The 15,891-nt window shown below is 43.7% G+C and overlaps 1 protein-coding gene across 6 annotated transcripts; it reads right to left on the bottom strand.

The window, feature by feature from the left end:
- Positions 1-1,220: 1,220 nt before the first annotated feature.
- Positions 1,221-15,726, bottom strand: wipi1 (WD repeat domain, phosphoinositide interacting 1). Of its 6 annotated transcripts, none has more exons than XM_048245763.1 (14): positions 15,568-15,726; positions 15,305-15,444; positions 13,177-13,259; positions 10,407-10,576; positions 9,818-9,914; positions 9,020-9,117; positions 8,514-8,606; positions 7,325-7,395; positions 6,522-6,629; positions 6,120-6,284; positions 5,602-5,745; positions 4,283-4,431; positions 3,814-3,914; positions 1,221-1,957 (listed from the first exon to the last, which is right to left on the bottom strand). In XM_048245763.1, the coding sequence occupies exons 2-14, from the start codon at positions 15,376-15,378 to the stop codon at positions 1,907-1,909; spliced, it is 1,404 nt and encodes a 467-aa protein (XP_048101720.1). In that variant the 5' UTR covers positions 15,379-15,444; positions 15,568-15,726; the 3' UTR covers positions 1,221-1,906. The 6 variants fall into 6 exon arrangements, with proteins under 6 accessions (XP_048101720.1, XP_048101724.1, XP_048101723.1 ...); XM_048245767.1 differs by having other exon boundaries at positions 5,638-5,745; XM_048245766.1 differs by having other exon boundaries at positions 10,407-10,573.
- Positions 15,727-15,891: the final 165 nt, after the last annotated feature.

Below are 15,891 nucleotides of genomic sequence, written 5' to 3'. Positions count from 1 at the left end.
AATGACCACGGGTTGGACTCACTGTTAGACCAGCCCCGCCCACCAATTATCTCTGCTCATTTTTATTTCACTGAGAAACAAAACTAATGTGGCTCCTCTCAATGCCTTTACATTTCGCTCAGACGCCAGGAGGGCAGGCCAATCAGCAATGAGAGAGGATGGTGTTAGTTTTGAAATTGAAAGTGGTTGTGGTAAACCATAGTGGCAACACCTGCAAACATCAAAATCTTGAGAGAATGTGTACATTTATACAGCAAACGTAATTACATTGTTCCCTGACTGCCAATGTGTTTTTGTTATCCGTATTTAGGTTAGGCGAGGAAGGAAGTAACGCTAGGAATCCCTGATCAATGTTACTGTTTAGGCTGGACCAATGATTTCAAAGTTAACGCAACGTCTACACCCATTATGATGCAAAGGTTGGAAACATTTTCCAATTGTGGGTATCCAAACTCTCTTCACCAAGTGAAACAAAGTAGTGAATCTGGTGAAACCAGCCTAGATCCCCTTGGGCACTTGGGGACCACTTGCACCACAGAACCCCTGTACATAGTATGTTTTACAAACGCTTCCCTCACATTTATTTGTGCTGAATGAAAATATGCATATACTGTGGATGAACACACCACAATAAACTACAACTTCCTTAAAAAATAGAGAGTATCCAATACACAAATCCCCAAAAAGCTTCATGCTCATGCAACCTGACATTGTGCAGTGAGTCAGCTGAAAACAACTGCCACTGGTCCTGGTTCTTCTTTGCTGAGCATGCTCTGTGTTTCATTGTAGAGAGGCTCTTAAAGTTCTTTGTGTGGGAGATTTTCCATTGATTGACAGAGGTGTTAAAAAACTGAGAGGGTCTTTGTCAGAGAGGATTGGATTTGGACTATACCATGGGGGGTTGGGTCAACAAATGGGCACATGAAAGGGCACAATGAGCAGTAGATGGATGGATGTATCATTTTGCCCAACATCAAACTAATACCATAAACAGTGTGAACTGTGGTGCAGCACTGTGGACCAGGGAGATTGGTTAGGCCTCCCACCTGTCAGCTGTAGTCTAGTGACTGCATACAGTATCTAAGCTTCAGAGATTCTCTATAGGGCAGAATTTCAAAGTGTATTCATTGGCATAATGTCAGTGTGGAATCCACCTCTCTTTATGACTGTAAGGACTGAGATGGGTCTATACCATAACAAAGGACGCATAGACACTTGTGGTGCTTTGCATAATGCCATCTCTATGGTAGCTTACTACGTTTTTATTTCTCTTTTCTTGGTTCTTTTTTTTGGTCTTGTGCAATCTGCAAAATACTTTGCACTCTTACAAACAATATCATAGGCACGTACATACAAAACATCCTGGTAAGTTATTAATCAGGATGAGTATATGTAAACATTTAATACATGTAATAAGTATCAATAAATCAAATTCACAAGAAAAAAATAAATCAGACAACATAAAAACATTGTGAAATATTCCCTCATGTTATGATTAAATACAAGGATGTTAATAATGTAAATAAAAAAATAGAAGAAGTAGCTACAGTATTACAACTTAATTAATAAAATATCTGGTCAAGTAGCTATTAAAACATGGTTATTATGATTCAGTCATGCAGCTCATATAGTCATAAAACAACCCACAGATACTCATACATGATTACCCAATCCTGGCCTCAAAGACATAAGGACAAACTATTCAGTCACTCATTTTTGCTTGTTAGTTTCTTTCTCTACATATTAAAAACAACAACAATAACTTAGCACCCTGAAATAATTGTGTTTGTTTGTTTGTTTTATCTGCCGTGGCGCATGCTCTGGTGGTCTTCCTTCCGCTTACGGTGGCCGGTATTCTATTCTCTCATTCTGTCTCTCTCTCCCTCTTTCTCTGTCTCTCTCTCTCTCACGTCCGTCTCTCCTTGCCACCCCGACTTCCGTCACGGCACCAATTTATCTACCGGAAACCAAAACATAGAGCTTTAATGTTCTCACGGGCGGCCAGGGGTGGGTTACACAGACACAGATGAGAGCACAGTAGGGTATCTACAGAACCCGCCAAGGTCTCTCTAATGAACCCAAGAAACCGAGGCACCGATTCCTGGTCCACACACAAACACAGAGAGTACCATCAGAGTTGGTTTGCCAAGAGGGATTTCAAGGCAAACCCCCTGCGTCATCTGTTAATTACTGGTTACATTTCACAGCTACAGTCTGAATGAACACTTAGCTGTGTGGAGGGGAAGAGAAAGCACAGCACAGATGCTGACAGGTCCCCCACCCCTCTCCTCTAAAAATGTCAACCACATGTAAACTCGCCAAGGAAGCTTCTCATTTTCACTTCTTCAACTGGAGGAAAAATTTAAGGCAAAGCAGATATAAGATATATTTCATGTTTTCTTCTTCTAGTCTAAAGGGCTCTTTTTATCCCCTTTCCTTTTCCAGATAAGTGCCGAGAAGCTTCCTTGTGCTTCAAATTCATTGATGAAATGAAAGGATCATGGTGAGAAGAAAACTTTGCATTGCACCACACATAGTAAGAAAATCCATTTCTGTTGAGTCAGATATTGTGCCAAGAACTCTCCCTCTCGCATATCATGTACAATTAAGCTATTGAGTGACCTAGTAATGGATGGCTCCCAATCAATTCTGCTGTAATCTACTGTAATAAAAAAACGTCAGAATGACATCATTCACTTACATTCAATTTAGAACACTGTGGCACGTGTATGATGTCCCTCAGGTCCATAGCTAACTATTAAACATTTAGTGGTGGCTTCCCATACATGGATAAAGCCTATAGCTTTGGATTAAAGATCTAAAGCCTAGAGTTCTCGAAGATTTTCATTGAAGTTCTCTTTTAGACTTACTTAATCTCCATGAAACTGGGCCCAAAAATGGCTCTAATGATGTGTCGTGTTTAAATTTGAATGAGGATCTAAATTCATTTGAATCACTCTAAGCCTTATTTAAGGATGTTTTGTAAAATATTAAAACTGGGTGAAAAGTAAGACTTACATAGGCACCAAAACTTTGATTCCAGGAAAAAGTTTAGTTGCTCCTTGGCACTTTGCTTACTGGTGGTAACAGATTAGTTTTTAATTTTCTCACAATGAATTGATAGCCGGTCAAGGACTCACTAGAGTAGTTCTCAAATGGAGACATACAAAGAAGAACAAATACTCCATCTACAGGAAGTAGTGTGATACTACAGTCTGAGGTACAGAATAAGAATGCCTTGTAGTGTTTTTTTTTTTTTTGGAATGGAAAACATGGAGATGAAAAATGGGCAAGACGGAAGTATGTAAAACAAACAGAAACTAAGGATACACAAGTAAAGGGATATACACATGGTTACTTTCCCCTAAATATTTGGGTGTAGTACAATGTCAATGCTTTACACTCAGTTGTATTTGTAAACTCTTTTTCTCAAAAAGAAGAATATGAATGTCCGTTTAAGGCCTTTAGGGACAGTTCATCAATGACACTATTAAACTTGCTCAACGACAGAAGCACAGAAATACACTCAAAAATGTACCATGTTGCATGTTGCATGCAAACCTTGAGACTAAGTGTCTGATGGCAAGCCTTGAAAATAAAATATTAAAAAGGCTGTGCTCTGATGAGTAGATTGACCTTCCTTTTAAAGAACACTATAAGTATTGTAGCGTTGTATAAAGCATTGGCATGATATGACCATTCTGGGTGATACCACTGTCAACGCAGATGGAAAGAAACAAAGAAACAAACAAATGAGGACAAGGTGAGAGTGGTGATTCTGGTGGAGGGGTGTTAGCGGTTCTGAATGCTCACAGGAGGAAATTCTGTCTCGTCGTCCAAACACACCGGTCCAGCCGCAAACTCATGCTCCGGGATCACCTCCCCCTTCCTTGCTCCGCCATCCTCAGAGTAGCCTGAGAGAGAGAGAGAGAGAGAGAGAGAGAGAGAGAGAGAGAGAGAGAGAGAGAGATGGGGGGAGAGAGAGAAGTCAGACAGAGGATCAAGACAAGGTGAAAGACAGAGTGGAGTATGTGGAGGAGGTCAGAGAGGAGTGGAGACAGAGTGGAGTATGTGGAGGAGGTCAGAGAGGAGTGGAGACAGAGTGGAGGAGGATGGAGGAGGTCAGAGAGGAGTGGAGACAGAGTGGAGGAGGATGGAGAGAAAGAAAAAAAAGATGAAAACCAAGGGGTCACAAGTATAGTTCACTGTTTACCAGCATGTGTGTGTGTGTGTGTGTGTGTGTGTGTGTGTGTGTGTGTGTGTTTGCTGTAAGTGTGTTCACCGGTGAGCGTAGCGGAGACCGGGCCGGTGGTGGTGGTGGGCATGGCGGCAGCGGCGGTGGCGGCAGCGGCGTAGGACTGGCATGGCTGAGGAGGAGGAGCGGCCCCCTCTGCCTCGCCCGTCTCATGCTCCTCCTCCACCCCAAACAGCCTGTGGAAAGGTCAGGGGGAGAAGGTCAGGGGTCACCACCAGTGAGAACATCCCACAACATCCCCATGTCTCATATCAACATCACCATGTGTGGATACAGATGAGAAAGACATTCAGTCGTCGACCCCCCATTATCACTATAGTTCAACCTGTATGCTATTCTTTTCATCTCCAGGGGCCCAGTAGCCTGGTTAGCACCAGACCTTATCTCAGTGGAAATTGAGAGTGGGTTTGGACATGGTTCATTCACCTCTCTGCTGTTGGAGCCTTAAGGTAAATGAATATACAGTATAGTCCAGGCTACAAGTGTTGCTTGACAAATAACATGGTGCTGTAGGCTTTCATAGTCCTGTGTCAGTGTCAAATTGTCAAATAGAGCATCACCTAGCTTCTATAACGACTTTTAGCCCACATTTTCTATGTTACCTCTCACCACTCCTATCAGAGCATGTGGCGATGTCTGCGTTGTTTCAATTTGATTACGCCTGAAGCTCTGCAACATACCATATACACAAATTTGGTGTCTCAAAATCTGCTATATTTTGTTGAGCAACACTTATTACCTGGACTGTAAATAGGGCCTTTATATCTGGGACACACTGGGTGCATTACCTGGGTGCGTTGTCATATCGGCGCCCACGTTAACAAGCTAGTGCAGCCAGGTATGGATCATGGAATCAATGGAAACACAGAGGTTTCGTTTCGCAACACACTCACCTGACCACGCACACAGTATGTCCCAGGCCTTATGCCATCTTACCCTCCTCCCACACAATCAACATAGCCTGCTAACCTGGTGACAACACCTACTCCTCCACCTACTATAGAACACCTACTACAGAACACCTACTCCTCCACCTACTACAGAACGCCTACTATAGAACACCTACTCCTCCACCTCCTATAGATCACCTACTACAGAACACCTACTCCTCCACCTACTACAGAACACCTACTCCTCCACCTACTATAGAACACCTACTACAGAACACCTACTCCTCCACCTACTACAGAACGCCTACTATAGAACACCTACTCCTCCACCTACTATAGATCACCTACTACAGAACACCCAGTCCTCCACCTACAACAAAACGCCTACTCCAGAATACCTACTACAGAATGCCTACTATAGAACACCTACTCCTCCACCTACTACAGAACACTTACTCATCCACTTCCTCCTCCACCCTTTCACCTGCCCACCTGTGCGTCTTCACCAGGGCACACTCCCCGCCGTCCTGAGGGTCCACATTGTAGATGAACAGCTGCCCGTCGGAGGAGGCTACCAGCAGTCTTGGAAGCTTCTGGATCCTGAAGGGGTAAAAGGGCTTTGGTTTTACACAAGGCTTTAAAAAGGATTTACAGTTAATGCAATAACCTCTCTCTGCATGCATTCAGAATAAGCTTACACACATATAAGAGATGGAGGACTTTAGACAATTAGTCCTTTAGTTTGAAGGAATTTTACAGGGTAAATCCTGGTTCTGGAGTTCAGCAGCAGCAAACCACAGTGATTTTTTTGGGTTTTCAAACACAGCTCATTTACTTACTCTTGATTATTATCAAGTTAGTGTTTGTCTATCTACACCATGTCTTTAAGCAAGGCCGGTGCATGGTTGGATGTGCTGCTGTCTAAATGCTCCAATCTATGGGCCCTGAGGCTGAAGGCAGGAGTAGATACTGACGTGGCGAGGGTGCAGACGTTGCGCTGGCCTGCCACCTGCAGGCGGACGGTGGCGAAGGCGCGGTCCTGACACATCATGCCCGACACCTGAGCCGGGAGGTAGCTGCTGGCCGCCGAGAACATCTTACCCACGTACGCAGACCAGGTGGGGGAGTCCTCCTCACCACTGATGAGCAGCACATGCACAACGCACATGCAAACACACACACACACACACACACACACACACACACACACACATGGAGAGTGTAAGAGAGATAGACACAGACATACACAAGCACACACAAAGACACATGACCAAACAAAGAGAGAGAGGAGAGAGAAAGAGAGAGAGATGGAGAGGGAGATAGAGAGTGCGATGGAGAGAGAGAGAGATGGAGAGGGACAGAGTGCATGTCCTTACCCAGGCCCATGCTGTTCAAGTTTAAAGATGTGCACAGTCTCAGTGTTACTGGAGGCACACAGGAACTGGGCATCTGGACTGAATGACAGGGAGCTGATGTTCACATACCTAGTGGTAAACACATACACACACACACACACACACACACACACACACACACACACACACACAGAGAGACACAGATTCAGACACACTCCCACACACACACACACAAACACATACAGCAAAGGTCAAATCAGCCACTATTAGGACAGAGCTTACTCTCACACAAATAGTACAACAAAATGTCATAATCAGATCACACAGAGATCACGTCTAAAACACACACAGACCAGTCAAAGGTCACTGACCCACATACACAGGGTCAAAATAAATACACAAGAGTGAGGTACACTCAAAACATAAACACAAAGCAAACACTCCCACAGCCATCGTAAACATGCATCATACCCCTACACCCCCCTCTCTCTTTCTCTCTCTCTTTCTCTTTCTCTCTCTCTCTCTCTTTCTCTCACCCCTCCCATCCACACACACTCACAAACACATACATACACACACACAGAATGAATAAACAGAAATGTACTTTCAGGTTGCACATGCCCTCTTAACCACTCAAACAGGGTTCACAGATCCATCCAGGTCACACTTCACAGTACGCATAACCATATAAAACATCAGTGAAATGACCACAATGCACATTTCCTTTGCATATGCTTACATACAAATATGGAACAGGTGTGTGGTGTGTGTGTGTGTATGTGTGTGTGTGTGTGTGTGTCTGTCTGTCACTGCGTGCAACTGACCGTTTCATGCCCCTACGGAACTCGAAGAGCCGAAGTCCTTCAGGAATGGTGAACACACGGATCACTGTTCCCTGTGCATGAATGAACAAGATGGAATCGATCAGGACATAATGGCTCCGGACATGAGCAAGTCCATCTTTGTTTGCTTACTTCCCATGGGTGTGTTAATATGCTCCATCACCAGGGCTAAAAGTAGTTTTACATTTTTGCCGGTGCTACAACCGCAACCTTCATCACTTCATGTTGATCACCTCTTCTCTGAATATCTGCCAACTTCCTAGTTGAGCTTTGAGAGCAATTTTGCATAAGGGAAAGTGTGCATGCAGTGCATGCACTGAACATTTTTCAACACACCTAAATCGGCTCTGTGCACTATTAGCTTAACAAACCATTTTCCTGTTCGTTGACATGGCTGACAACAAGCACCTAAAGTTGCTTTAGTTGTACCAAAATGTAAGAAATACAATGTAAAAGGAGTCTTAATGTCTGTGGGCAGCTCAAGTCACGTTAGGTTTTTTCCTAAAAAATGCCAGACTACATGCAGTGGTGAGCACACGTTTTTGTACAACTGACGCACTCCTTCAGGTGCTTGTTGACAGACGAAAAGGAAACTGGTTTGCCGACTTCATGTAAGCTAGTGCACAGAGCCCATAGGCTATTCATTTGATCCTATTTGTAGAGCATTCATCAAGACCTGTTATTTGCCACTTGGACTCTGTTCTTCTTTCCCTGCTTTCTTAGGAAGACACTTATGCCTTTCCTCTCCTAACTCTTCAGTATACACTGTTCTAATGTCTTCCTTGTTGTTCCTTTCTTGCTCATAAACAGCAGCCTATGTGCCTTAATGCATGGATCTCGTTTAATTCAAAAATCACATTGGAGGAAGCGGGTGTGGTCAGGGAGCGAGATGTGTCTATTGCGTTAGTCCAGCCCTGTTTGGCCTATTTTCACCCCTGTCAATCACTGTGTGGAAGTTGCTTGTGTATGTACTTGTATATGTATATGGGTAGTTCTATGCTGTGTGTGGGCGTTATCTATGTATGCTCACTCCCCCTTAGAGTTGCTTACATCGTGCAAATGGGTGTACATGTATTTGTGTGTGTGTGTGTGTGTGTGTGTGTGTGTGTGTGTGTGTGTGTGTGTGTGTGTGTGTGAGACTCTCTGTGGGTGAGAGTGTGTGTTTACATACCCTCTCGGAGGCACTGGCTAGTTTGGTCCCGGATGCATTGAATGTGATTGCAGCCAGTGGGCTGTCGTGGGCAGGGATCATGGTGACAGTACTCTGGGACAGGACAGAACAAGACAAAGGTAACACACCATGCCATGCATTCCTTAACTGACACAGATACTTGCACTTCCAGTGTTCACAACTGTTCACAACATGCACTTCAACAAGAGTGTCATTTCCTGCTCTTTATAAACAAGAAGGACAGGGTCAAGAATTTCTAACAATTAGAATGTATGCATTAACAATAAAGAAACGACCATGGGAAAATGCTAATAAAAATTAAATGTGGGAAATGTTAAATAAAGTTAGATGCTGGTAAATTCCGGTCTGAAGCATCTATCCAGGAATATAAACTACCTGATTGTTAAATATTGTGTGTTTACCGCTGCCTGATGGGTACTCCTGTGTGTAGCACTGTGTGAAAAACTAATATGGGAGAGGAAGAAGATGGTGAAGAAATCTATTACCAGATTGTTGGCGTCGTAGATGATGATTTCACCGATGGTGGCACTGCCAGGGTATGCCAAGTAAGAGTTGGCATGGTTGGTGGAGAGAGCGCATAGACCTGCCAGGACAAACATATGCTCTTTTTTATTTTAAAAGATATATTTTGAGTATATATATATATACACAATTTTTTTATTGTGTTTTTATTTAATTTTAGATGTTTTATATTTTCAGATGTTTTATATTTTTTGTGCTTTTTGTCTTCATTCAGAAAGGACAGTGATGTGAAGCGAGTGGGAGAGAGAGACAGGGAGGGACCAGGAAATGACCAGGAAATGACCACGGGTCAGATCTGAACCCGGTTCCCCTGGGGAACTTGGACCCGAGTGTGATACATGCAGCCACTCGGACCACAGCACCCTGGGACACATGCTCTGAACATTCGTCATGAGTCTTTTAGTTGTTTTGCTTTGTGTTGCTCATAGTGTGGCTGTGCTAGTGGCACAGCTGCAGAGGGCTGGCTTGGCTGCACATCTTTTGCTGACTCCATTTTTCCTTCAGTTTGATTTGCAGATTTTCACTCGTTTAGTGTCACATTCTTATTTGTCACGCTGTAACCTCAACACCAGATGTCAACATCTATGCCTAGAGGCATTGATATTTTTGTGCTCATTCGTGTGAAGATATTAATTACTCCATGATCAAAACTTTTTTTCTCTCTAGGTTCTACATCAGCTTGTGGTTTACTATCCTGTTTTGTGAGTATGAGTTCTCAGACACCTGGGAAGATCTCTGGCCTGTGATTCTGCCGTCGTTACCTGAGGGGTTGGAAGGTGTGTTGAGGAGAGTCTTGAGTAGCTTCATGTCTTTGATGTTGTGGATATAGACGGATTCCTCCAGACACACCACTAGCCTCTGTGGAACACATCAAAAAGACCAGATGTGATGCTAAATCCACACATCTGCGCTTCATGGACATAAGGTATCCTAAAGAGTCTCTGAGATATTTCACTCACTCCATTCTATGTCTGCTTTAAGTTAATAAATGAATGTAAACACACACACACACACACACACACACACACACACACACACACACACACACACACACACACACACACACACACACACACAAGCATGCTCGGCCAGGCAGGCCCATAGATGGACATGACATCAACAGAGAAGTTTCAAGATCAATCTGACTAGTGGTGCAAAATAATATTATATTTTAATATAAATAGCATTAAATGAAATAATATGAAAACAAATGCCACAGCATGGTAGTTATTTGGTTCTGGACTTTCAACCACTTTTTTTTCTGAAGAGCACATTTGGACCTTGTCAGTTCATGATGTGCATTCAGTGAGTTCTCATGTGATGATGTGCGCACGCCGCACGGAGCCGCACCTGTCTGTTGAGACGGACTGCCAGGATGCTGTTGGAGTAGCTGTAGTTGCAGATCTCCGTGCCCTTCTTGAAGTGGTAGACGTTCATGCGGCGCGGCAGGGCCTGGCTCACCACCACCACCAGGCTGCTGGAGAACAGACGCTCCACGATGTACACGTCTGGAGTGTCTGCTAGGAAGAGGAGGAGGAGGCATGTGTGAGACAGAACACAGACACACACACACAAACACACACACACACACACACGTGTAATGTGCGTTGTGTTGAACCATGCGGCACTTGCAACTCAAGCCCGCGAACAGCAGCACCTCGTATCAGAAGGAGTGCATGCTAGCAATCGAGCTAAAAGCCCAAGCCAGCTGGCTACCATTACACATACACAGATACACAGATGTGTCTGCCAGGAGGAGATGTATATAAGACAGGACACTTGGGTGTCTGCTATGAGGAGGGGGTACCACTTGTAAGACACAGGACACAGGATGCAGATACACAAAAAACACACATTCCATAATGTAGACATTTGAAGAGTGCCTGCTGAATACAAGAGATCTGTATCAGGCAGTCAAATAATGGGCCTCACATATGAACCCATATCTACATAATACATACAGTGACACATACACAGTCACCCAGACATTTGGTTTGGAAGGTGAAAATGCATTTGGCCCTTTACTACTACACACTACATTCTAATCTCTTTTCCTTTGTAGGTACACACACTCTTCCCCTATTACTCTGAGCTTCTATGCATCCATCTGTCCATCCCTTCCTCCATCCTAATGCAGTTTGTTGTAGGTCAGTGTTAATTCACTAAGATGCAGTCAGACCAACCACTAGAATAGGGATTGCAGAGGTAGTAGTAACATTGTACTACATCATGGATTATGGACATAATTACACATGATTACATTTGGAGATGCAAGGGTCAGCCCATCCCTCCCTGGGTGGGGTGACAACAAAGTGGTGGTGGTGGTGGTGGTGGGGGAGGCTTCCAGGGCCAACTTTGCCCATCAAGAGGCCTTCCTCCAGGGCTAAGTTTGGCCTGAGAAAGCCCATTCTCTAGGCCCTGCTGTGCCCAGGGTGAGGCGTCCTTCAAATCCATTTAATCAGCCGGCTGTAGATAAGGTGGCTGTGAGGAGGAAATCCACCCTTTCATGACAGTGGCAGTTGTGGCAACAATGACAGTGCAACAGTACACCACCCTAACGACATCAAGCTAAGAACAAAATGGTTTTCAATTGTAGAAACATCACAGTCTTGAGGGATATGTGTATTTGGTTCTGGTGGAGGTCTGGTATTTTTTCTTTTTATTTTTGCTGCAACTCATTCTTAGTTGATAGTTAATTCTTTATTTCCCTATAGCATAAGATAATAAGCTTCTGGCCGATTGTTTAGCCAATTCTTTCCTCCACTTAAGCGTAGTTATGCAAAGGGCAGAAAGTGTTGGGTTGTATCATGGACTCACACCGTGGCAGTGGCAGTTGTGCCAACTGAGAGGGTGGATTTCCTTCTCTCTCTCTCTCTCTCTCTCTCCTCTCTCTCACACACACACACACACACACACACAAACACGAACACACATCCTTCCAAAATTTCAGCAGACAGATAGAACATAATATTTCTGAAGGGAGGCCAACAGGCTCTGCAAAAAGCCAATGAGGCTAATTAAATATTTCTGCTAAAGTATACATTTAATCTGTTGGTAAATCATTAATAACTCCAAGTCAATCACGGCATATAATTTCTGGACAAAGTTCAGAATAACTCTATTCAACTTGTGAGATATACTATCCATGCTGATGAGCCAAGCTATGTTTCCCTGTGTTTTTTGTTACTGATTCACCTGCCAAAAGCTACTGAATAATCCCTTTGTGTGTTTTCATCAGAGCCCATGCCAACTGACTTCCCACAAACGAACGACTGGCTGAGTTCACTGTCAATCATGGAAGACTGCAGGCCTTTCCATGGCTCCATCAGCATAGGGAGACATGAGAGATAGTCAATGACAACATAGCACATCGGCCACATACAGCCAGCCATCCAAATCCCATAAAAGCAGTCCATGAAGGAGCCAGGGCTTGGAAACACATGTAATCCCTGAGCTTATGAATTTTTGAACCCCGAGATCATGTGGACCTGAAACACAGCCTGACTGTGTTATTTGATTTCACCCTCTCAGCCAAGCACAGTTCAGTGGTGGTGCTGGGGAGGCTACACTGTCTGAAACACGAGAGCAGGCACAGAAAAATAAGAGACAGACAGACAGGCAGAGACCACACCCTCTCTTCCCTCCTTCCCTCCCTCCCAGAACACCAGCGACTCTCATGAGGACCACTTCCTGGTTAGAGCATAGAATTAGTGGTCTGCTTCAGAGAGTGCAAAGAGAATTGTCAAACCGGCATTTAAAACATTTCTCCCCAACAAGAGGACAAGGTTTCCTCCACAAATGTGCTGTTTCTTGGAGTTGTGTTTCATGTCTCCACCCCTGACTTTCTCATTGATGAGTCAGCCAGGTCTGGGGAGATAGAAAATCTATCAGTTTTTGGGGGGATTTTTGAGTTGATGTTTATGATTTGAGTTGATGATTTTAGTCAGAAGATTTGGGAGCAATGGGTGAAATCTACTGATATACTACAGAGGGCCCTGGGAATCATTCATTTATTTCCTCTTACACTGTGCTGTTTCTGTTACAGTCTGTTTCCAGTTAAACTTGATATACCGATTATACCCTATATAGGCCAGCAGCACATGGGCAGGGACAGACTCACCGCTTTCATGAATGCAGTCCAGTTTGTCCACTGAGGTGACGGAGAAGAGCCGGTATCCAGTCTTGGTGCCCACAGCCAGTGACCTAATAGAGATATGGTGAGCCAGAAGTCTGCATCATATTGACATTCATCCACACACAACACACACAGGCTCAGCACATGACATGCAGGACATGTCAGCAGGACATGCAGTCACTGCAGCTGATGCAACTCCCACTGAGAAATGGACTACCTTTTATGGTAATTACCATTCATCCACACACAACACACACAGGCTCAGCACATGACATGCAGGACATGTCAGCAGGACATGCAGTCACTGCAGCTGATGCAACTCCCACTGAGAAATGGACTACCTTTTATGGTAATTACCTTAACTCTTGACTGTGACCGTGAGGTAAGTATCACTTGCATTTTGACTAAAATAAAAGTGACTAAAATATTTTCTGAAAAAAAAAAAAAAAACTATTCCTTAGCTTTTGTGAGTTTGTAGGGTGTGGTAAAATGCTGCATGTTTCGTCCCTTTTTTTCCCCCAGAGAAAAAACAACAACTTATAGTCCATTTCTACAACATAAGGGTAAGCTACTGATGCTTGTGGTATTCTGAAGGCTTCCACAGGGATCGCTGTTGGCTTAGTGCCCTATACCCGTGGGTGTAAATGCATCGTAAATACAGTTCAGCTCTGTTTATAGTTGCTGAGCAGGCAGTTTCACTATCAGGAGATATATTTAGCTTAAGTGCAGATGTTCACTACAGTGTCCTGGCACATATGGGAACCTGGCACCCAGTTCACAGAGATAAACTGAATGCCACATAACATAACGTAAAGCATCTGACAACAGGGAAATTATTATATCAACAGACTTTTTTTTGCATATTCTATCTGAGCTTCTCTTCTTCATATCCACGCAGTTCAGAAATAGCTATGTCCTTTTATGTTTTGTCATATCCAGAGTACAGCTGGAACCCAAATCTGCAAAAAACATTCACAGTCACAGCTGTTTTTTTACAGGCATTCTTTAACACAACTGTTCATGTCTGATCCTGTGTATGTCTATGATCATCTATTTATTGTCAAAAAAACAAAACAAGTACCAGTATGTAATTCCATTCCATACCTGACCACAAACTAACTTGTAATGTAACCTACCCTTGGCCAATTATTTCAAATACTTAGGTTTCAAAATGTCAACGGTTTCTCAATTCTACCTGGTTGGCTCTGGGTTTCATAATTCCTTGCTTTGTACTTGCAGTGCCAATTCTACACTGAGATGTCAAACCATATTTCAGACTGTCAGCCTTTTTTCATGTTATAACCTTGAGAATAGCCTATAGGCTACTTTTCCCCAGGTTGCACGCTGTGAAATACCACAGCTCATTAAAATAAAAACAAGTAGGGCTCCTAGAAATACATAGTTATTAAAGTACTTAAAGGTATACAGTAGGCTAGCCTGATGAACACCTGATGAACTGGAATTTCCATTTGACAGACAACAAATTAAGTGGTTAAACAGTCCCAGCGTTGAGTAGGCCTAGGCTACAACAGCAGCTCGTGTTTTCCCATGTTTTCTGCCATCCATCATCTTCCAGACCAGCAAATGTAAGCAAGCACCCAAATAGCAGCTTAGGTTAGGCTATAGGACGGGTCTGGGACGGGTCTGGCACGGCTGCGGGCTTGATCAGGGCTGGAATAGGCTGCGTTATCTGCGTGGTCAGTTGCTGTCTGAGCAGCTTGTTATATTTTACAATCGCAATGTTCGCGTAGGCTATCTATCTAACCCATTAGGTTGAAATCGCACAGCTTAGGCTATGTTTGCTTTTATGAATGCAAATCCAATCAAGATAAAAAGCTGACATGTTTTGTAGCCTACACGACTTCCATATGATGCATTGCTGCCACAAGTCTTGTCCACAAACAGAAAAGAGCATTAAGTCTAGTTTTCTGACACGGTGTGACCTGAATAATCATACTAGGCCCAGTATGCGGAGTTTTTCCATTCCTGTAGGCTAACCCGCGAACCGCACAGGAATGCCGCAGACGACGGAATTGCGATCGTGTGTAAAGGAATGGTAGGCTAATATCATTGCAAGGCTTCCATAAAACATCGGAGAAGAAAGCGCGCTTACGTGGAGTCTTGGTTGAAAGAGGCACAACCCAGTCCTGGCCCGCCAGGACCGTCGGCTCCCTCCCCGGTCTCCATCCCGATTCCCAACGACCTCCTTCCCTCCCTCCTCCCTGGATCGGAGGCCTGGGTTCGGTTGTTCTTCTTTGAGGAATTGTAAAGAATCAAGATCCAACAATAAGAAAATTAAGTTCAGTAGACGAAATGTAGGCTACTATCGTACTATTATGAAAGAAATTTCTCATACGGTTTCAATCCTGTCAATACCTTGCATTAATTCATAAGAAAGGACTGCTTCACTTCGATGAGCCGAGGCGGAAATCTTCTTCAAAATACAGGGAAAATAAAGCAAAACAAAAACAGCTGACAGTGTGTTGCGTCACTTTCACGTGTCATGTCATTGGCTAAGAGCAACCCACGATGTCGTCGTCCGGCATATTGCAGATTGGTCAGTATATGATAGTTTGTTTCAATTGGTTCAAAATGCGGAATAGTAACATTGGGCGTGTTTTCATTACTGTCTATGGTAGCGACTGCGCTGTAGCTGCACAAAATTGACCGGCTGTAGCAAGCCACACTTTCACTGTGCAA

The sequence above is a fragment of the Alosa alosa genome, chromosome 6 (assembly GCF_017589495.1).
Source record: "Alosa alosa isolate M-15738 ecotype Scorff River chromosome 6, AALO_Geno_1.1, whole genome shotgun sequence".
Taxonomy (NCBI): Eukaryota; Metazoa; Chordata; class Actinopteri; order Clupeiformes; family Clupeidae; genus Alosa; species Alosa alosa.
Note: the sequence above shows the minus strand (reverse complement) of the source record. Positions and strands in the feature narration are given on the sequence as shown.

Coding starts and splice junctions, on each gene's coding strand:
- wipi1 (XM_048245763.1), bottom strand. CDS start 15,378: ATGGAGACCGGGGAGGGAGCCGACGGTCCTGGCGGGCCAGGACTGGGT. Junction 5,746..6,119: donor AACGTCTGCACCCTCGCCAC/GTCAGTATCTAC, acceptor TTACCCCTTCAG/GATCCAGAAGCTTCCAAGAC. Junction 1,958..3,813: donor ACGAGACAGAATTTCCTCCT/GTGAGCATTCAG, acceptor GGTTTCCGGTAG/ATAAATTGGTGCCGTGACGG.